Raw genomic sequence first — 21884 nt, 5'->3', positions numbered from 1 at the left:
GTGGAAGGATGTAAGCTGGGTGGGTTTTTTTGGTTTTTTTCTTTAGAGTTTACATTTTCAGAAATACACTGATTATGTTTATTTCAGTTTGGGGGGGATAGAGATTGTAGTCAGAGACCAAAGTCTCATGAATAACTGGCTGCTACCATAAAGTGAAGGAATGAGCAATAGTACAGCCACTGGTACGGGGGCCGGTGGGGGAGCCCTGGGGCGCTGATCCATGCTGGTGTCTGCCCCAAATAACTGCAGGTAGATCTTTTACAGGACTCCCGCATTCTTCTTGCATTTAGGAAAAAATCTCTGGTTGGGTATCAGGGGAGAAGACAGCAGAAGTGATTTAATTTTGGACGTGGATGTGTAAAGTTGCACATCCTGTTGGGTTGGAGGACTGGACCTCTGGTGTTCTGAGGAATAGAGGTGGCAGAGCCCATGTTTTCATAGCCCTCAATCCACTTCATGCTCACATCAGAAGGGGTTACCAAAAATGAATGTTTTGTTCGTTCTTTGAATATAACACAGGGCAAACCGGTCTTTTGCTATTTCCACATCCTTCCAACGTCTGGTGAGTTGGAAAGTTGTAGGCAAATGGCATGGCAAAAATCTTCAACAAAACTGTCTTGTACAGAGTGAATGGGAAAAAAAACCCCAAACCTTTAATTCAGGAGGAGACCATGAAATCTAAGTATCAAGTGTGGACTGGATTAAAGCACACTGATTTTTGTAGCCGTGGCAACTTTCTGTGTAATCTTCTATTTTGAGAAATTGGAGTCAAGGATAAGATTATTGAAACATTCCTCGTATCTGATTCTATTGTTGTGATAGTAGAGGACATTATTTCTTTGTCTGTGGCCTTGTTAAATATAACAGTAAAGCTAAACCCAAATGTTTCTTTTTCTGTTTTCCAAAGGATTCATCCCCCTGAATTCTTCAAGAAAAAATACGCTGTGGATGAAGTCTACTATGTGAATGAGGTGAGTTGTCTGTCTGTCTGAATATTTTTCTGTCAATACAAAATCAGTACGTGGCAATGATTTTGCTTAATTTCAGTCCTCTGCTTACTGGATGTCTCCTGACTTGGTGGGACCTTTCCTCCTCCCCCCCTCCCAGTTAACTGGAAAGCGTCCTTCATTCCTATAAAACACTTGTAATTGAATTTTTTTTTTTAAAGGCTGCCATTTTGAGCTGAACACTAAGGTCTTAATCCAAAAACGGTCTCATAAACATGTTCTGTGCATCATGAGACCTGTCAGTCTCTGTCTTTATCCAACAGAAGCATGTTGCTAAATACATTTTTTGCAATGCCTCGGAGATTTAAGGAGATTGCTGTCAGGGAGGTTGCGTGTCCTAGCTCTGACTTGGGAGCCTACATTTATTTTATGACTCCGAAGAGCTGTGAGGAAAGGCTGCCTGCCTTACTCTTAGTTTGTGTTGAATCATTCTAATATTTGAATAAGCAAATATAATAATATTTTTAAATGCAAGCGTGACTTGCTTAGTTAGATTTCTCATTTCATTTCTGAGCAGATGTTTGTGTACTTATGCACCTGGCCAGTTATCTTTTATTAGGTAGGAAGGCTCAGCAGCGTAAGGGCAGTATTCCTGCCAAGCTCTGCGGGTCATTTTCATGGAGAGCAGTTTGAAAAGGAAGACTGTGATACGTCTGTCCCTGCAGAGCACTACCTCTGACTTGCTAGACCAAAAATTTTGTTCTCATCAGCTGTGAGGATGTTTCATTTCATTTTCATAATAAGTCCAGCTATGAAGCGAAGTTTGATCCTGTATTTCAGTAGCTGGGGGTGGAGGAAGCTGTGGAGAGGTTGCTTTTTGACATGTGTGAGTTGGAGTCGTGTAGAGTGCAGGCGCTCCAATGCTCATCTGTAAGACAGTGAAAATTTCAAGTGGCAAATACATGTTTTATTTTTAAAAATCACGTTTATTTTAGGTCACCTTAGTTGGTTTGGGTCACTTCCCATCAACGAATGCCTTTATTGCAGTTCTATTCTCTGCTTCCTCACTGCTTAAAAACCCCATTGATGGGGAAAAAAGAGTTCTTTATATGGACCAGTAAATTGTCCCAGCATAAAGGCTGTGTTCCACCTGGACTACATGGATTGAAGGTAGAAGCTGTTGAAGCTTGCAGCGGAACTGTTCAGCTTTCAAAGGTTCTGTCTATAACTTTTGCTTGGTTTGCCAAGGAATTGGTTTTCCACCGTCAGGATACTAAGGGCCTTATTTACAGGGCAGTTTTATGTCAACAAATGACCAACCTCTGTGAGTGTGTAATCCTGATATTTCATGGAGAGAAAAAAAAAATAAAATGTAGAATTGGTATTTTTATACCTCATTGCTGTATGCTTTCTTTTGTTAATACCATTAGCCTGCTATTAAGCTGGTTTAAAGTTCGTAGAACTGTGCTCTGTGGAATTATGTCACCTGTTCATTGCCTCAAGGAATGTGTAATTCAGTGCCCACCTTTCTGCAGCTGTTCTGAAAGCCCAGTTCTCTACAAGCCCAATGATTTTCTTCTCACTTTGTTAAATGTTTGAAAGATACTGAAGGAGCCTAACAGAAATATTAGTCAGTAAAAGATGACCCAGTGACAATAACAGTAAACATTCATTACAAAGTATTTAGGACATAGTAAAATAATAATATTAATGCATGTGTGTTTTATATGCAGTAGTGCACTGAGAATACAGAGTACCCTGTTATTCCTTATTTCTGTGTGACATTACAGCTTTTTGGCTCATATTTCCTCTGTCTTCCAAATGATGACAATAGACTTAATCTTCATTTATAGTTGGTATTTATGTCTTTAAAGGACACCACCAACTCAAGCACTGTGTTTCTGTCTAAGTATTTTGTAACCTACTGACTCTTGTTGCAAGTGTCAGGTGATACTACAATATCTGAAAGATATCATAGGAGCATTTTTTGTCTTTGCAGCTCGTTTACTTTGGTTACAGTGAATGTTGATGAAATTGGTATCAATGTGATTATAAGGAAGAAAAAATGAAAAATAATAGCAATCTAAAACTTCTTTTTAGATATCCAGTATCTTGGCTTCGAAGAAACCTGCTGTGCTCCTCACTTTGGTGAGTCATGTTATTCTGATTAATAACTACCCATTTTCTTCAATAAGGAGATAATTTTATTCAGTATTTCTTTGCACTGTCATTCCCTATCTTTTCCTCCCCATCTTTGCCAAATTTGAAGCTACCTGTGTACAGTCATCTAGTCTTCTGGCTCCTCCATGATCTCAAGATTTGTAACCTCTGGCCTTCCAGTCCATAGTCTCTCTGCCAAAAGCTTTATCTGTTTTCTGGTAAAACACGGCAAGCCTATCTAATGTCAACCATGCTATCCTCCAGCTTATGTACAATGACTCCAAACTCCATTTTTCTCTTCTACTGCTCTGGTCATGTTGTGAACATGTTTGGGCCTTTCTGTGGGAATTCCGCAAGGATTCAGGGAATACTATTTTTGCATTGAGTGGGTTGGTAAGAACAGCTTCTGGGAGGAGGGAGTGATATCACACACCTGCCAAGTATTTCGAATGGCGCTTGCTTATTTCTCTGGAAGAAGGATGAATGAATGGATGTAAAGCCTGCAAATTTCTTCTTCCCCATCACCTCTCACCCTGCTTCTTTCCTTGACAGATGTCTTGTAAACCTCTCACTATTAAGAGTATCTGATTTCTTGTCTCCAGTCTATATGAGAAATGATTTGCTGACTCTGAGCTTTCCCTTACAGCAAATGCAGTGGCACCTCCTGGATTTCTTGTTTTCCCATGATAGTTGCCAGACAGAAGTCTTAAAAAAAAAAAATCCCTCCTTAAGCAGTCACACAGCATGAGATCTGATTTCTTTATCCATTAAGAACAGAGGCCCTAAATAGTTTTCAGTCTTTCTTCCGCTTATATTTGTACACACACATGCGCGCGCGCGCACACACACAATGATCCTATAGCTTTTTTCATGTTCTTTAAGAGAACCGAGTGGGAAAGGGAATATTCTACCACCTTGTACTTCCTACTGTTCATTTCTGCACATCAACTTGTTGATTAATTGTCACTCTGTGAGCATCCTCTTGTAATTGGGAATTTTCACCTAATTCCTGGCTGAGAGGATGGAGCTGTGATGCTTTCACATCCCTCCCACTGTTATGAAGAAGTATACAGAGAAGGGAAGAGCACTTCTCTTTCTGCTGGCTGAATGGAAACTAGGTCCTTTCCTCCTGTGGTCTCATTCCAGATACAGAGCTGTAACGCTGCTCCACAGGGTTTCCTACGCACATGTCAGAGGTGTTCATCTGCTGTGTAGCAGCCAAAATACTCTTCCTTATGCTACTTGCTTGAATGGAAAGCTGTAGGGGAGTGGCATGCAAATTTAAATAGTAAGCATTGCCAAGGCAGTGTGTAATAATTTATTTTTAAATGAAATTACTTTAGAAGAAACCTTGCCCATTTATTATTCCCTTGCCCTTTATTATTATATAGGTCTCCTAGCTCCCTCTCAAGACATAAGGGAATTAGAAATCAAAGCTTGCCATTTTCCTAAGCAGCACACCCTAACCCAAGTTCTACACTGGTCTCTTATGAAACAAGTAATTTCTCATATTCCTCTGCATTTGAACAAACGGTCTGGGGTTTTTTATTTATAGTGATTCAAGTAAACTTATGTATAAGTTTTCCTAAAAACTTACTGCAATCAGGCTCTCAGCCTTGATTTAAATTTTGAATACTTGTGTTTGGCTCAGAATCATGGTCCTTTTAATCTTTTCCTTCCCAGCGCGGTGTTAATACTGATAGCGGAAATGTCTCCAAAGAAGCTTCGTTTGAGGGAATCAGCCAGTAAGTGACAAGGCTTTTTTATACATTAATTGTTGCATGATTATGTTGAATTCATTTTATATTTCACATTAAATGATGTTTTTTTTCCTAATGACAGCTTGTTGAATGGCAGATCAAATGTATCGGTATTTCTTGGGAAATAAAATGTTTGACATGTTTCTAATGACTTGAAATATAATGGTGGGTTTTTTTGAAATTGCTGTTGCATCTAAGGTCATCCAATATTTCTTTTTCTCTGTGTTTGCTTTAAGTATCTAAAACCAAACAGACCCATCCCCTTACCTCCATTTCCACTTTTGGGATTGGAATATTTGGTTTTCATTTTCAGAAAAATGAATCTTTAGGGGTAGCTTCTTTCTCTTAGTGACTTCCTTGTACAGCGTTAATTTAGATATTGGGGATTCTGGTATGCATGATCTTCTGAAAAGATGTTGCATTACAGGTGTAAAATAAAAGATCATCTTTCTGCTTACATGCAATCTTTTAGTGTCCCTTGATATTGTCTTTTTATGAAGTTTGGCTACTAGTGGGGTGAAGATGTCCTCCTGCATGCAGTATTTTGAAAAGGCAGTAAATAAAAGTACATCACAGCCTGCTCTGGGATGTGAGGATGGTGGCCTCAACTTTGAATGAAATACAACTGTCTATTCTGTTATGATATCCTAAAATGAGATCATTTTCCATTTTAGCTCAAGTGTATGGCAAAAAAGAAACACAGCCTCCCATTAAAAAGCCTGTTAAACATGCTGAGATGTTGAGTAGATGGCCTTTTTTTTTTAATGATCCTTGACTCCCAGTCACCCTGCTGTATTTTTCTCCATCCACCTCTGTCGACAGCATATTAATTATACAGTGATGATTGTAATGCACAGAATTTGCTGCAAGTCTGGGCACTCACTTGTGTAGTCTGAGGGCATGCTTTCTGCTGGGATTGTCTTTTCTCTGTGTCATGTGAACTGAAATCTGGAATCTCATTCCATAATTACTTTGTTCTCCTCTCTTTAACCTAAATGGAAAAGTAATGATTCTGTCACAGATATTGGGGACCAAGGCGGCAGACATTTAGACATCTTTTGCTGCCCTGTGAGTTAAATAAAACTATTCCAGAATATAAGCAAGCTGGTTTTAGTGAATATTTGGTGTCCTCTCTGCTTTTACAGCAATATGATGTTCTGTTGCTTTGACCAAGTAGATACTTGGTTATCTTAGGCTCTACAGGTACATGTGGACTCCAACATCTGTGTGGAGCGATACCTCGAGTTTTATCTGAGACACCTCCACATGAAATATAAACAGTTGTTAACTCCAGCAGTAATTTATTATGCGAATGATGTACGAAGGTCTGTTTGAAGCACCAAAAAGCCCTTTTTTTCCCCCTGAATTTCACTAAACACTAGAGTTTGATTAGTAACGCATTCTATTGCTAGTCAACATTAAGGTAGGAAGCCACTCCATTTTAGCACTTGATTTGAGATTTTAATAGTATGTCTTCCTGCAACACTTAAAGGGATTAATGATATTTTATCACTGGGTTCCCAGTTTGTGGTAAATATGCGGTCGGTGTGCTCCAGGAGGAGTGCTTCTCCATTCTTCAGGGGCAATTTCTAGCTGTTACTTCTCTTTTAAGACCCAGGATATACTTGTCCCTCTCCACTCCTAGGCACCAAGTTGTTCATGTTGCTGCCTTTGACAGAGAGTAGTGAAACATTGGAACAGGCTGCCCAGGGAGGTGGTAGAGTCACCCTCCCTGGAGGTATTCAAGGAGCGTGTGGATGTGGCATTGTGGGATGTACCTTGATGGGCATGGAGCTGTGTGGTGTTGGGTGGGTTGGTTTTCGGTGTGTTGTGGTTTGTTGTTGTTGTGTGGTGTGGTTTGTTTTTTTTTTGGTTTTGGTTTTTTTTGTGGGTTTTTTTTTTTTTTTTTTTGGTTGGACTTGATGATCTTACAGGTCTTTTCCAACCTTAGTGATTCTGTGATTCTGTGATTCTGTGATCTGGTTGGTGTCTTCCACTCCTGTGCTCGCCATATGGAAGAGCACACGTTGATTTTGTTGTTGGATGTGCTGAAGATCGACTCCCCTCTTCTGACAGATACTGTGCCCTCAGACCACTTGTCACTCCAGCCTTCCCTTGATCTCCCGAACTGCTGCTGTCTTCTCCAGGGCTGTCACGTCTGTTGTGAGAGCGTGCTTGGTCTGTGTGCCGGCGGTAGGCGTGCGGAGAGTGAACGCTGCTAAGTGAGGGTGCGGAGGAAGGAGGGAGCTTCCTTTTAAACTCTGCTCTCCTCAGATTTTTGTAACTGTCTATAAATCACCTCATTTTATATTTATTTTCAACACAGACCCAAACCAATTTCAGTGTTCCAGCTTTCCTGCTTCTTCACCTCTCCTGTATCAAATGTTTCCTTTGTAGAAACATGTATATTTTGGACGTATTGATTTCTTCCGAGAGGACTAAAACCATGGAGTTTGTACCAAGCAATGTGTTCCTTCAAACCACCCTCCCTCTTGTCTGCCCATGACTGCGCCTTGTTGGCTGTCTCCTCTGTCCTCTGCTCGGCCGGGCTCTGCGCTAGCTGTGATGCTGTATTTTATTCCTGGGTTCTTGTTTGTTTTCTTTTTCTGGCTACCTGGCCAAAATGTATTTGCTTGATAGGGCCCTTTTGTGTTCTTCCTGCTCCCGTTTGTCTTTTTCCTCCTAGGCTGACCGTGCCCCGGTGCGTGGTTTGGTGTGTCCCCACCCTCCCTACCCGATGGATAATAATAGAAATAATGTACCATTTCCTGAAAAAGCTGAATCTTGCTCTCTGCAGGCTCTTCACCTGCTCCTGTCAGAAGCAGCCTTTTTCTTGCCCTAATGATGTTGCTTCCCTGCCTTACTTTTTGAACCTTTTGAACTTCCTCTGGAACGTAATTACCAAACTATTTGTTTAATTTTTCCACTGTAATAAATAGTCATTTGAGACAAAATGACTACTGTGGTCGTGGGTTATTTCTATGCTCACCCTGAAGATCACCTCTAAGTTATTTTTGTCCTGCTAGCAATGATCAAACTTGATTTCATGCTGATAATAGAGCCCATAATAGTGAATCACATCATAGTTTCCATTAGTTTATGTATAGCTCTCTCATATAGCAAAGTATGTTGTGCTAAAAAAAGCTTGTATATTGCTGCAATCTGTAAAAATGGAGAATGGCTGTACTTGGGAAGTCTCCCTGCTCAGCGGTGGGTAGTACCGTGGTTCAGTGAGGGAGCAGTCTGGAACAAGGACTTAGGAGACCTGGAGCATTGACTAATGTTGTTCCTGGTAACTCCCCTCAAGTCAGCTTTGTTTACAGCTGTTACGAATCCTACAGACTTGCTCTCACTTGCTTCAGATGGCTTAAGTGTAGAAGGCAGATTTCTGAAGTAGTTCTAATGCATTGTTTTCTAGAAAGATGTATTTCTGTTTGCTAATAAAGGCTAGTTCTGCTTTTTTTTTCTAATTCATGGGCTCATTTTTCAGACTGGAAAGTGCAGGAATTTCTTAAATCTAATCATGCAGTGATTTACCACACAGAAAATGGATTTTGAACCTGTATGGATAAACAGTCATGTGCCACATACTTTAAAACACTGTTGAATAAATCATTGCTGACTGTGTTGGGGGCTTTTTTCATCCTCAGGATTGATTTATGTAAACAATAGACAGTTTAAGCAATTATACCTAACGTTTAAAGTTTTTCAGTGAATTCCTTTGCCTCAGAACTGCACTTACTGGGTATGACAGTGAAGACCATCTAAATGGCCTCTTCCCTATTGCGTAGTGAAGGCAATCATTAGGGGAACGACTCTTCATGTTGAATAGTAGAAAATTCTAACATTGTGTTTGAATATGATTTAGATTTTTATCACCATATACACACAAAATGTATTCGTTAAACTGACAAGGAGGGGTCTCATTATACAGTGTTATTATATAGGAGGTGTAGATTTCTAGCTTTTTTTTTTAAACTAATGAGATTGTTTTGCATGTTAAAGGACAACTGAGTGTGAAATCAGTTTGGACATGCCTTTCAGTGTAGCATTTCTTAGTTCTGTGTTGATTAAATGGGAGCATTAACACATTACAGATTGCAACTGTAGCAAAATACCAATTTGTTTTCTTCATCAAGACCACATATCTCATCATCTAAGTATTGTCAATTTGCAAATTGTGGGAAAATGTAGGATTGGATTGCCTACATGATCCTCTTAACATTAGGGCAGTACATGGTTTTTAAGAGTAAGTTGTTTATTGTCTAGTAGGATAAAAACTTCACTGGATGGACAAGGCAGGGTTATTTTATGTAGGACTTTGTGCACAAATCGTGAATTATTTGTTTTGAAACACTATTTATGTTGTCCTGTTAGTGATGACAAGCTCTTTCCTTTGAGCTTGTTACGTAACCAGTAACTCTTAGGATGTGGTTTGTTTAGCTGCCTTGTTGGTAACTAAAGTGAAGCATAATTTGAGTCATTAGCTTTAGAAGTCTAACAGTTGTAAAGAGGTGGCCTTGTGGCCACTCGCACAGGACCCACAGCTGCCACAAGCTAAGCGGAGCTGAGACAGTTCAATCCTTAATAGTTGGCTTCCTTGAAAAAGCTATGTGCAATAGATTGCATTCTTTTCCAAATCTGAATTGATGCTATGTCCTGGAGGTCTAAGGTCTTGTTTTATACTTGACATTATATCAGAAAGTGTGTCTCTCAGGTGAGAGATAAAACTGCCATTCCGCCTCTTCTCCACCCCGCCAGCACCCCCTTGTTTTAATCCTACTGCCTTTCTGTGTGTTTAATTAACTTCCCCAATTGACAGCAACTAGAATTTTAAGGGGCTGCCACATGGTAGGTGGTCCCAGCCCGTAAATAAAACTTGCATTTCTGGCAGCACAAAGACAATTCAAGCAGAGTCTTTAGGGCTGGGATAGGTAAAAACCAGGGACTGCAACAGAGGTGGTACATCTCTCAGCTGAAATTTCTTTTGGAAAAGAGCATTATTTGAACTATTATAAGCCTATGCTCGTGTACAATTTCCCCATGCCTTTGGTTTTTTTAATAGTTAGATGCTCAGATGAGATGCAGTCTTCTGTTGTGAGGTTCACAGTTTTACTGTTTAGCTTGTTTGATTTGCTTTTGGTTTCATCCATTTGTGCTTGTGGTTGAAGTGCGTGTGTCAGCTTCTTGACAGAAGAGATGTGAATGTTCAGAGTCTAAGTCAGCTACCTTCTGTGCCTGCCTTTCCTTGCCCTATGTTTTCTTTTGTTACTTAATGATAACCATGGTTTTTACTTGTCTTATTTGCATAGAGCTGCTGTTGGAGCTTTCTGCAGTGCTGCAGTGTCTCCTTACACCTGCCTTCATTGATCTGTTTTCTGTCTGACATACTGATGACAATTACTGAAAGTCCTCGTATCTGCTGTTACAGCTGCAGCTTAATTCTTCTGTGTCTTGGTTTTCTGTGGTGGTGTCAGTTGGTATGCTTTCCAGCCAAATAGGGAGCTCAGGCTTTTGGTTTTTCAGAATTTTTATAGATTGATTTTACTGTATCATTCGTATATTTTCTTCTGTGTAAATTTGTGTTTAACTGGCTCTTCGATTCCAGAATTATGTCTGCATTGGCCTACATAAATAATAGTTGTTGAGATGGTGATGATTAAATTGGAAAAATGCCCTTTTTCTCCGGTTTTACAAGATTTTATTATTTCCAGGTATCAACCTTATTCTATAATGATGTAGTATTCTATGACTTGTGGCTTTTTGTATTGTTGCTTTTCCAGTGGTTTCTAATTAATACCCATAATAGTGAATAACATGCAGCTTGTCCTTGTTGAATGTAGCGATAAGTTGTTGTTTTCTATCTTGGAGTAGGAACACAAAGCTATTAACCTTCACCTTGGTAGGATTTTATGAGTTTATGAGCATATGTTCTTGAAAAAGAGAAGCACAGGGTTTTTTTCTGCTATCTGAGGATGCAGGAAGACCCTCGTACAATCAGAAGTGACTTTCAAATAATTTTTTTAATTGGATTTGTGCTTTAGTTCATCCCTTCTGAGGTATGAATAATGGTTAATAACCTGGAATAGATTTAATTTTTCCTACAAAAATGTGGGAAAATGAATTGTTGCCTTACAACATTCCTCTGAAGATCTGTTGGGAGCCTTGGAGCATTTTAATTCTCTTAAATGCCCGAACTGAAGAGCCAACAGTACTGAGTCAGACAAAAATATCTTTGATGCAGAACACTCCTTAGGCATTTAAATTGTAAGCAAAAAAACCCTTGAACAAAATCCATTATTCCATTTAATTACTCAGCTTCTTACTCTATTGGCTACTGTAATGTTATTGTTTAGACAGCCTCAAAATAGTTCCAAGAATACATGAATTGCTAATGTAGAAAATAAACAGAAAAACAGTTAAGTGTTTAAGGCCAAGGTGAGATGGAAGCATTTGCTTTGCCTCTTCTCTAGATCAGAAAAGACAAGGAGAGGTTGTTTTCTTTTCACAGTCCTCTGAGCAAGCTTGTTTATCACATGCCCCATTCTGTGCACACAAAAATCAGAAGGTGTAAAACAAGGGATGAAATTAGCAATTCACTGTGTTTAATTTCACTGAAGGATATTTGAGGAGCAAAGTTAAAATCACAGAATAATTTTGGTTGGACGGGACCTCTGGAAGTCGATCTGGTTCAACCCACACTCATAGCAGTGAATTGATAACTTAACATTTTATCTTTGTCAAAAGAAGTTCTTTAACTATATCTTGAACATACTGTTACTCTGGTTTCTACACATTCTTAAAATTATGTATCTTAAGTCTCATGTATTTCAAAATTAAATACCTGCACAGTGAAGATGAGTGTGTGCATTCTCCTCACTGGGGTCTATATTGATCTATACTGAATTCCAATACAATATTTGCCTTTGCAGGTTTTCACGTCCTCAGAAAAGACACATTAAAAAAAAAAAAAGCGAATATGCAGTCTCTGCTGTTGTGTGTTTGGCTGGTTTTTAACATCTGTATTTGTTCTTTTGTAGATTTAATGTGAACAACAAAATCCTTCATCCTGAAATTGCAGAATGGTGAGTAGCATAAAAACTTTCTCTCTGAGTACTGTTGAATGTGCTTATATACTGTACTATTGCTTCAGAGAGATTTCCTCAGCAGAAGTCTCCAGTTTACTATATGATTTTTAAGCTGATTTCATGTTGTGGGGTGGAAATAATCTACAAAAGTAAAACCAGGGCTAGGTAACAGCATTGAAAAGTCAAGAGTTTATGTAACATTTCTTAAGCCTTGTGTCTGGATATGCATTTCTATAGAATGTGTTTGGAGTTAAGTCACATTTGTTGTGTAAATGTGAATTTGTATGAATAGGAAAAGTACTGAGGATAATTCATATTCTAGCAATCAAAATCAAAGGTAGATGAAAACTGTGTCTGAACAGGTAATATTTAATAAGGTGTTGTTAATTCTCTAGGATTTATTTTAACAGCATTAATTTTGTTGAATTATTATTCATGTAACTATACTTTGTAATTCTAGGGGAATTCTGCTGTAGCCTATCTGGAATAGACAAAATTAGAGTGTGACTAAGTGTATTAGCAGCTTGCAAAGCTACTGCATTTTACCGGTTTTCCTCTTTTGGTCAGCATTGATGACTTTGTCCTCAGGATTGCTCCATAACTAGGGCTTTCTAGTTTTCCATTTAGGAAATTACTTGAAGAAACAATGTAGTGGATTTTTGTTAATGAATTAGGTTTTTATCTAAGCTTTCTGAGTGTATTAATCTAGAAATGAGGAAGCAAATCCTTAGTTAAGACAGATAAGCTGAGAATCTTAAAATACAAACAGGGAAGTGCACACTCTGACTACCACTGATATAGCTGACTGTATTATAGACTACTACATATTATTCTTTGTAATGTTTATTATTAGCATATATGCTGAGAACAGTCTTCTGCTGTCTTCATCTATATCTAGTTTCCAGCTTGGAAGCTGGGGAGATATTTTTTGAACATTGGTGTGATTTCAGAATGTGTAGAATTTTATTAGGTCACATTTCTGTTGTTACAGCCATTTTTATGTCACGCCAAGCAATGAAAAAAAGTTGTAAGAGGGAAGTGGGGAAACTTTGCTTAGACATTTTTGTGTGACTGGGTCACGGGTGGACCTGGCGATGTGTAGCAGTGGGACTCACGGCTTGCAAATCCTGCTAATGAGAGCAAGGGGGAATGTGAGTGCTTTGTATCGCAGAAAATTGCTCAGGGTACCAATTTTTAAATCTTGCCTATTCTGTCCTTCTAGAATTTGGACCTTCCTTTTCCAAAACAAAGAAGTTATCTTATAGAATTGATTTCTGAATTTAAGAGTTGGTCAGCCTTTGAGGTAGAGAGTCCTGACTAATGTAGACAGAACACAAGTTCAGAAATTGATGTGTAGGGATGTACAGATTAAACACAACTAGGGAAACTTGGTAAAGGATGAGCTTAGCAAAACCTGTTTTCTTTTAGAAATATCGTTAGTGTTTAATTAGTCAAGCTCCTGTCATTACAGATGCTGATAGGGAAAATCTAGAAATGTTCACACATGCTCTGAGACACCTGATGCTGTGTTACATTGCTTACAAAAATAATAGAAAGGGTAAGTCAGGTTAGAAGTTCTTCATAAAGTCTTATTTTCCTGCAGAGGTGGCTGCTGCTGAGTTCTAGTTCGTTGGTTTGGTGTTGGGCACCAGGTTTTTTTGTTAAGACATTGGGAACTTTCAGCCTCTGACACTTCATTACCATGTGTGCAGCAGCCAGAGGAGGATTCTCTGAGACCTGACAAACTGTTTAAAGAGCAGAGGAGAGAGCAAAGTCTTTAGCCTGACAGTGCCATTTTTGCGCTCCTCGTGTTTGCCTGCCTTTTTGTACTCTTGTTGGCAGGGAAAGACAAGGGGCAAGAAAGGGGACCTGAAGAGGGGCCCGGTCTAACTTCCAAGCTTTGATCTGTAGATACGGCAGCACTACAGGGAGAGAGATGACAATTTTAGTTGCAGAAGTCTTTGGATTAGGGCTACAAGCTTGTTCTCAAGTTAGCTTTCATTCTGGTTCTATCCACCTTACCAAGATGTCACGTGATAAGCTTTTCTCCTCTGTGATTTGGGTTAATATGGGGTTAAATCTTCTTCAGGAAGCTCAGGGATGGACAAACACGAGGTCTGTGCCCAGAGGTTGTACTGAGATAGATGGAGCAGTTGAGGCAGTAGAAAGGCAGCACTTGGAGAAGTATGTTAAAGACCATTGTTAGGATTTAAGCGTCTGGTGAAACCAATAGTGAATAACAGGCTATATGTATTAAAACTTCCTAAAGTAGAAATTTCTTTGGAATGTCAAGTTATTGCCCAAGAAACTTTCTTTGGAAAGCAATAACATTGTTAGAATTAAGAATATTTTTCTTTTAGGAAGATGGATTTTTGTGGGGGTTATATTCTAGGGTAGAAAATTGCTTAATTTGAATTGTATGCATGCATGGGTGCATATAATTTCAAATTCAGCAAGCTCTGAACTATTTGGTTTTACGTGATACTTGTCAGAAGAGCTCTGATCTATACCATGCTGCCAAAACTGCCAGCAAGAGGTGAAATGGCTGAGCTTGCTGAATCAACTGGGGAGAGCTACAAAAGGCAACTCTAGTATTAGACAGTCTTCTAACAAAATGCAGAGAAAATGGTTCAGTACTGACAAGGGGCACAGTGTTTGTGATTAAGGATCTGTTGCCTCCCTTGCTTACTCATCCTTTTTCAAGATCTCAAGATTTTCTGACTTGCTATGAAACTTAAGGATAAAACATAAAAGAATTTGACCTTAGAGTGGATTTCAGCAGTTTGCAGATGGATGCTTTCACTTTTTTTTTTTTAATTGAGGAATGTGTTTTCAAACACATTTAAACACTTTCATTTTAAATTTCAGGGCTCTCATTTCAAATTTGATACTGAATGTATACGCTAAGTATTGATTTCACTGTTTCGAAAAGAAAATGTCATCTAACAGAAAACAAACTCCAAACTTGTCCAAATTACCTCCCTAGTAATGAGAAGGAAATTTTTCTACGTTAGCACTTACCAAAATGGCCTTTTGTTACTTTAGTATAGCGATGTCTGTCTACCATAATTGTGGTGATGCTAGTAGATAAACATTTAGCAATGTACGGCTTGTTTTGTGCCTGTATATACTGTATTTTCTTGTAATCTCAATGAAAATGGGATTTGATATTTATGTGTGGAAGATTTCATATATTCTGTATTTTGCATTACTTTGATGGGAAGCTATAATTGTTTCTTTGGGAAAAGTGATCTGTATGTTAATTTCTTAAAGCTGGGCATATGCTTTTTGTGTTTTCAGAGGGTTTTTTTATTTATGTTGCAAAACTCTTAACATCTTTTTCAGCTGTTTCAAGATGAACTCCTGTGTTTGGTGTTCCTGCAACTGTCTTTCAGAACTGCACTGTAATGCTTCTCCTTTGCATACGTGCATTACTATGTTTACTGGCTTTGATGCTAATTCAATTAGCAAGTTTTTATGCAAAAGCTTGCAGAAAAGCATAAATATATTGACTATGGTACAGAAATTTCTATAAATAAAATGTGGGAAGGTAACAGCAAAGGTGCAAAAAGGGTGAAGACAAGGCAGGACTGCAGAGTCTGTCTACGTGGACAGCATCTATACTTACTAGGTGTTCTGTAAATCTAATGTTTCCAGAAGGACAAGGAGGAGTGGACGTATCCAGATGTTTTCCATGCATGTGACAGAAAGCAGCCATTAAGGTTGCATGCGTGTACTAAAAACAACAAAACAAGACAACTGATAAACACTGAGCTGGTAACTGGGAACAAATACTTCTGGCAGCATGATCGGGAGTGGTGAATGCACATAGAGAAGTAAACATTTTTGTGTCTTTGAGGAAAGCACTGGTTTAGGAAAATATAGTTGAGTTCTGCAAGTTTCAGCCTCACAATTGCCTTGAATTCTATGTGCTCTTGACTGCTTGATTAATGGAAAATAGGTTGTGCATGAAATTTTATATCCAGTCACTTAAAATGGCCAAACTTAATTTAAGGACTGAAATCATACTTGTTTGTATTAAAGCTTCTCTATTCTGTTGGATGACTGACATGCATGAAAAGACCACCTGCTCATATGGCAAGTGTAAATAAAAGCACAATGTGTGTGTAAAAGAGGAGACTGAGGAAGAAGAAATGTTTTTACACTTTTTTATGTCAAAAAAAAAAAAGAAGAGTTAAGTTATAGGTCAATCCTGACAGTAGGAGACTTGTGTTTCTATTTTAACTCGATTGCATTGAGTGGCTTGCCTGTTAATCTGAGAACTGTGTTACATGCTGAATCTGTACGTTTTTGCAATTACATTAGCTGGAGCCTGGAAATTATTTGTTCCTATTGAGATATTAATGAATGTATGCACAGTGTGTAACTGGTCCAAGAGCTGCTTTTAACAGAACATTGAAGTTCGCATTCGTGAACAAAAGTGGGACTTTCTTCCCAGCCTTATCTTGGAAGTGGGGGGAAAACATCATGAGAACTGTGGACCACTCATCCCCTGCAAGATTGCCCTATGGGGCTAACCACGGTGCTAACCACAGTGCTTGACCAGCAACACTTTAAATCTGGCTTGGGAGAGTGTTGCTTTTTATGCCATCAAAACAGTGAGAAGGTGGTGAAATACACGCCCTTCTACTGCCTAAATATGCTGGTGGGAACTTCATCAACACTGGAGACAGCATAGGAGCCCAGTGACTTTTTCTTTTTGGTATCTAGTGGAGGGTGAAGTTGATCATGTTCCATGCACAATTGTACAACCTGCCTCTCTTCCCTGCTGACAGTTGGGTAGTGGTTTTTGTTGGTCTCAGAATGACTAAACATTTTCTGTAAAATGTTTCAGTGCTTGACCTTGTGTAAATGAAGGTGATGCATTGCATAAAAATTCCATCTGAGGCTGAGCATGAATTTGTATATGCAAAAAGATACATGAGAAGTTATGATTGACAATAAATACCTTGACCGTGAAGCCTTACGATGTAGTCAAGTAAAATAGGTTCTAATACTGTTTGCAATTGCTGTTGAGAAGTTACTAACTTGTATTACTAGCAGATCTCAATGAAGAGATTAGACAGCTGAATTATGAAACAACCTATTTTTCAGGCACTTGCAGATCAGAGATATGTACTGTATATTGAAAGTAATATAAAGGCACATCAAATAAGTATTAAATTATCCTGCTAGCACATGCAGTCTTCCAAAGAACAGGATTAAAAAAAAAAAAATCTATAAGCCTTTGCTACCTCATTCTAACGTGAATATATTTGAGCTACTATTCTTTATGTCTTGGCTGAAAGGCAGAAGCAGAAGTTTGTTTCCTCACCCACGGTGAGCATATTATACCATCCCAGTGTAATTTTTTCACCTCGGTGTGCATTTTAAAGCATTGTACTTCTCATTCTCAACATGCGTAATGATTATTTTGTGTCATGTGCCAATTGACTAAGAATGTCAATCCATTCCCTTCTACTGTGTTCCTGTTTGTAAAAGCATTTTGATTGATATCAGCATTTTTACACAGGTACCTTTACTCTTGCCAGAAAAGTTTTGTTTGAAGGGGAGTGGCTGTGCCGCATAGCGATGCAGTCGCTATCTCTGGGAAATGCTCTTATTGCACATGAGAGGCACTGATGGCTGTGAGAAACCTGTTTCTAGACTCATTAAAGCAAACTACAGGAGCAGAAATACAGTAAATAGTTTTCTACAGCAGTGTGAGTAGGAGCATGTTAAAATAAAAAAGGGCTGTCTTGGTGGCAGTTTCAAAATACAACAGTTATGGTACTTTGTAACTGCTGCGAGCTCTGGAGTGGAGCTGAAAAATACAATTTAAATATTTTAATGCAATTCAATAGATGTAGTTTTGTTCTTTATAAACAGTAAGTATGTACTTCCCAGCTGCCTTTGAGATGGGCATGAGAAATACTAGGAAATCAGTATGTGTAGCAGTGGGAAGAGCAGGTGATTTTTAATAGAAGGTATGGAGCTATTTCTGCTTCCCTGTTCATGTCAGACTAAATAGCTGCTTTTATTTGAAATACATGGTAGAAAGCAGTGTAAGTAGATAAGAGTTTAATGGTAAATATTTGGGAAGACTTCAGAACAGAGTATCGAGGCTCATAGGCGCAAATTCAGTATCTCATAAGGCATGAAGAACATCCTTTACTGGATGCGGGGGGGAACATTGTCACCGAGGATGAGGAAAAGGCTGAGGTACTTAATGCCTTCTTTGCCTCAGTCTCTAATAGCCAGACCAGGAATCCTCAGGGTATCCAGCTCCCTGAGCTGGAAGACAAGGATGGAGAGCAAAATAAACTCCCCATAATCCAGGAGGAAGCAGTTAATGACCTGCTATGCTACCTGGACACTGACAAGTCTATGGGACCTGATGGCATCCACCCAAGGGTACTGAGGGAGCTGGCGGAGGACCTTGCCAAGCCACTCTCCATCATCTATCAACAGTCCTGGTTAACAGGGGAGGTCCCGGACGACTGGAGGCTTGCCAACGTGACGCCCATCTGCAAGAAGGGCCGGAAGGAGGACCCGGGGAACTACAGGCTTGTCAGCCTGACCTCGGTGCCGGGGAAGATTATGGAGAGGTTCATCCTGAGGGCGCTCACAGGGCATGTGCAGGACAACCAAGGGATCAGGCCCAGCCAGCACGGGTTCAAGAAAGGCAGGTCCTGCTTGACCAACCTGATCTCCTTCTATGACCAGGTGACCCACGTGGTGGATGAGGGAAAGGCTGTCGACATTGTCTGCCTGGACTTTAGTAAAGGCCTCGACACTGTCTCCCACAGTATTCTCCTGGAGAAACTGGTGGCTCGTGGCTTAGACAGGTGCACTCTTCGCTGGGTAAAACACTGGCTGGACAGCCGAGCCCAGAGAGTTGTAGTGAATGGAGTCAAATCCAGTTGGCGGCCGGTCACAAGCGGAGTCCCCCAGGGCTCAGTTTTGGGACCGGTCTTGTTTAATATATTTATCAATGATCTGGATGAGGGGATTGAGTGCTCCCTCAGCAAGTTTGCAGATGACACCAAGTTGGGCGGGAGTGTTGATCTGCTCAAGGGTAGGAAGGCTCTGCAGAGGGATCTGGACAGGCTGGATCAATGGGCTGAGGCCAATTGCATGAGGTTCAACAAGGCCAAGTGCCGGGTCCTGCACGTGGGTCACAACAACCCCATGCAATGCTACAGGCTTGGGGACGAGTGGCTGGACAGCTGCCCTGCGGAAAAGGACCTGGGGGTGCTGGTTGACAGGCGGCTGAATATGAGCCAGCAGTGTGCCCAGGTGGCCAAGAAGGCCAACGGCATCCTGGCCTGTATCAGAAACAGTGTGGCAGCAGGAGTAGGGAAGCGATCGTGCCCCTGTACTCGGTGCTGGTGAGGCCGCACCTCGAATCCTGTGTTCAGTTTTGGGCCCCTCACTACAAGAAGGACATTGAGGTGCTGGAGCATGTCCAGAGAAGGGCGACGAAGCTGGTGAGGGGTCTGGAGCACAAGTCTGATGAGGAGCGGCTGAGGGAACTGGGGTTGCTTAGCCTGGAGAAGAGGAGGCTGAGGGGAGACCTTATCGCTCTCTACAACTGCCTGAAAGGGGGTTGCAGAGAGGTGGGTGTTGGTCTCTTCTCCCAAGTGACTAGCGACAGGACAAGAGGAAACGGCCTCAAGTTGCGCCAGGGGAGGCTTAGGCTGGATATTAGGAAGAATTTCTTCTCTGAGAGAGTGGTGAAGCATTGGAACAGGCTGCCCAGGGACGTGGTGGAGTCACCCTCACTGGAGGTGTTCAAGGAACGTGTGGATGTGGCATTGTGGGACATGGTTTAGTGGGCATGGTGGTGTTAGTTGATGGTTGGACTTGATTATCTTACAGATCTTTTCCAACCGAAATGTTTCTGTGATTCTGTGAACAGGATGGGGGGGTTGGGGTGTTTGTTTTGGTTTTTTTCCTCCAGAAGCATGTGAAAGAGAATGGTCATCATGGCTGTAATTACTGCTGCTGTGGTTTCTGAATTTTGTGTTTTGGGTTTTTTAATACCAAACAGAAATAACATTTCATCACACACCTGCCTCCACCCTGCCTTTTGAGATATTGCAAATAGGTGGGAGTGGGATTGTGCTGAACAGAAAATCTGAAGCTCTAGGGATTTCATTATGTAAACTAGTTTCAAATTGTGTTTAAAAAGTAAATCAAGTACGCTTGTAGAAATGTTCTGTTTGAGGTAGTGTTTGAGCCATGACAAATGCATAAATACATTGCCTTTGTTCTAATATTTTGTAGAATGAGTTGAAAAAATGTTGGTTGGACCACCTGTTCATTAGTATTAAAATAATGCAGGCTGATGTTTTAAATGCTTGTGACTTCCCTTTGTAAGATCGTTTTGCTAATGGTGAATCAATGCCAACAAAACTTCACTGTCATGAATACTGTAATAGCTCTTCTCTCTTGAGGTGTACTTGATCTAATTTTACCATAGGTGATGCATATTATTTTCAGGTTTTTTTTATTTTGTGTTCTTAAGCTGTGAAATTGCAACCTAACCTGGTATCTGTTCTACTTTTCTTTAAGTCGTGTGATTAAGACAGACATGGAGTTGGAAGTTCTGCGCTACACCAATAAAATCTCCAGTGAAGCTCATAAAGAGGTAATGGATCCTTTACTGTTCATAATTTTTGCTCTTAGTGTAGCAGTGGTACTCAGAAAATGTTCCCAGCAACTCTGAATTGCTTAGTAATAAAATAATGGAAAGGCTGGATAGAAATAAGAGGATAATATCCCTCCTATTACAGCCCAGTAATACACCTTGCATTATCCTTGAACTCACTGGTGCATTTGTGATGCGTGAGAAATCAAGTGTGGTTTTGGATAAGAGCTGGAGCCTCAACAGAAGGTGACCTGCTTGCAATCTTCAACAGAAGGTGACCTGCTTGCAATCTATCTGTCCTGTATGCACAAATACTTGTATAGCAATGGAGAAAGAAGAGAGCAAGAAGATTATTTTTCTGGCTCATGTCAGCATGTGCAGCTTTGAAAAGTTTAACTAGCAAGTTACTCTCTCCAGATCCTTCCAAACTGAAGGAGTGTTTCCATACACAGTGGAGGATAGTGCAAGGATTCCTTAGGTTGCTCCTCAGAAATGGGTATGTCCCCCAGTACAGTGCTTCACGATGCTATTCTGTTGACACAGCAGCGTGGCAAAGGCAAATCCAGGCTCTCAGCAAGGCTACTCAGGTTGGACCTAGCACTGTACCAGTGGAGTCATATTGCTGTACTGGTATTGATGACAAAATTAACTTGGGTATCAATCCTGTACTCCATATAGTGATGCTGAGGTGCGATGAATTCTGAGCGATGACCAGAGGGAGCTTAGGTAAAAGTAGCTGATGAGGTTACTAACTCAACTATTGTCTTTGCTCCTGCTCCAGATTTCTGAACTGTGAAGTGTAAAAATATTTTAAAGTGAATATTGTAAAATTGCAAAGTCTAGGGATAGTCATTTGCATTCACTCTCCTTGGTCCTTCATCATCCTTGAATAATCTTATCACATCTGAGAGAATTTCTTCCACAGAGCAGCTGCCCAGAACTTCTATAATACAGAAACAGGCAAAAGAATAAAACTGGTGCACGTTCTCAGCACATCTGAGAACAAAAATCAGACTTAAGGCTTGTAAAATGGTGTTAACTCTAGTAGTTTTCTGTTGATTCAGATTGCAAAATATAAAAGAGAATCTCCCTTTGTAGTATATTCTAGCTCACAGTTTTGCTTTGCTGGTGTTTCATAAAAGTAAAACAAAAGGACTTGCTGCCAAGTTCACCAGAGCTTTCAGAATTACACGTTGGTATTTCAATGAGCTGCACTTCATTAGGATATAGTAGTTTAGCAATTAAACTTGCTTTATTGCTGGAGACTGCAGGCATT

The 21884-nt window shown here is 40.0% G+C and overlaps 1 protein-coding gene across 3 annotated transcripts in view; it reads left to right on the top strand.

Moving 5' to 3' along the window:
* PEPD (peptidase D) overlaps nt 1–21884 on the top strand; it is a 146933-nt gene that overhangs the window by 20821 nt on the left and 104228 nt on the right. The window contains exons 4-8 of one of the 3 annotated variants that reach the window (XM_059824839.1): nt 908–971; nt 3048–3095; nt 4791–4852; nt 11908–11952; nt 20533–20608. In XM_059824839.1, coding sequence (XP_059680822.1) covers nt 908–971; nt 3048–3095; nt 4791–4852; nt 11908–11952; nt 20533–20608 — 295 coding nt within the window. The remainder of the gene's footprint in view (nt 1–907; nt 972–3047; nt 3096–4790; nt 4853–11907; nt 11953–20532; nt 20609–21884) is intronic. The other 2 variants (XM_059824841.1, XM_059824840.1) reach the window with 2 other exon arrangements.

Source organism: Gavia stellata, chromosome 15 (assembly GCF_030936135.1).
Source record: "Gavia stellata isolate bGavSte3 chromosome 15, bGavSte3.hap2, whole genome shotgun sequence".
In the NCBI taxonomy this organism is placed as follows: domain Eukaryota; kingdom Metazoa; phylum Chordata; class Aves; order Gaviiformes; family Gaviidae; genus Gavia; species Gavia stellata.
Note: the sequence above shows the minus strand (reverse complement) of the source record. Positions and strands in the feature narration are given on the sequence as shown.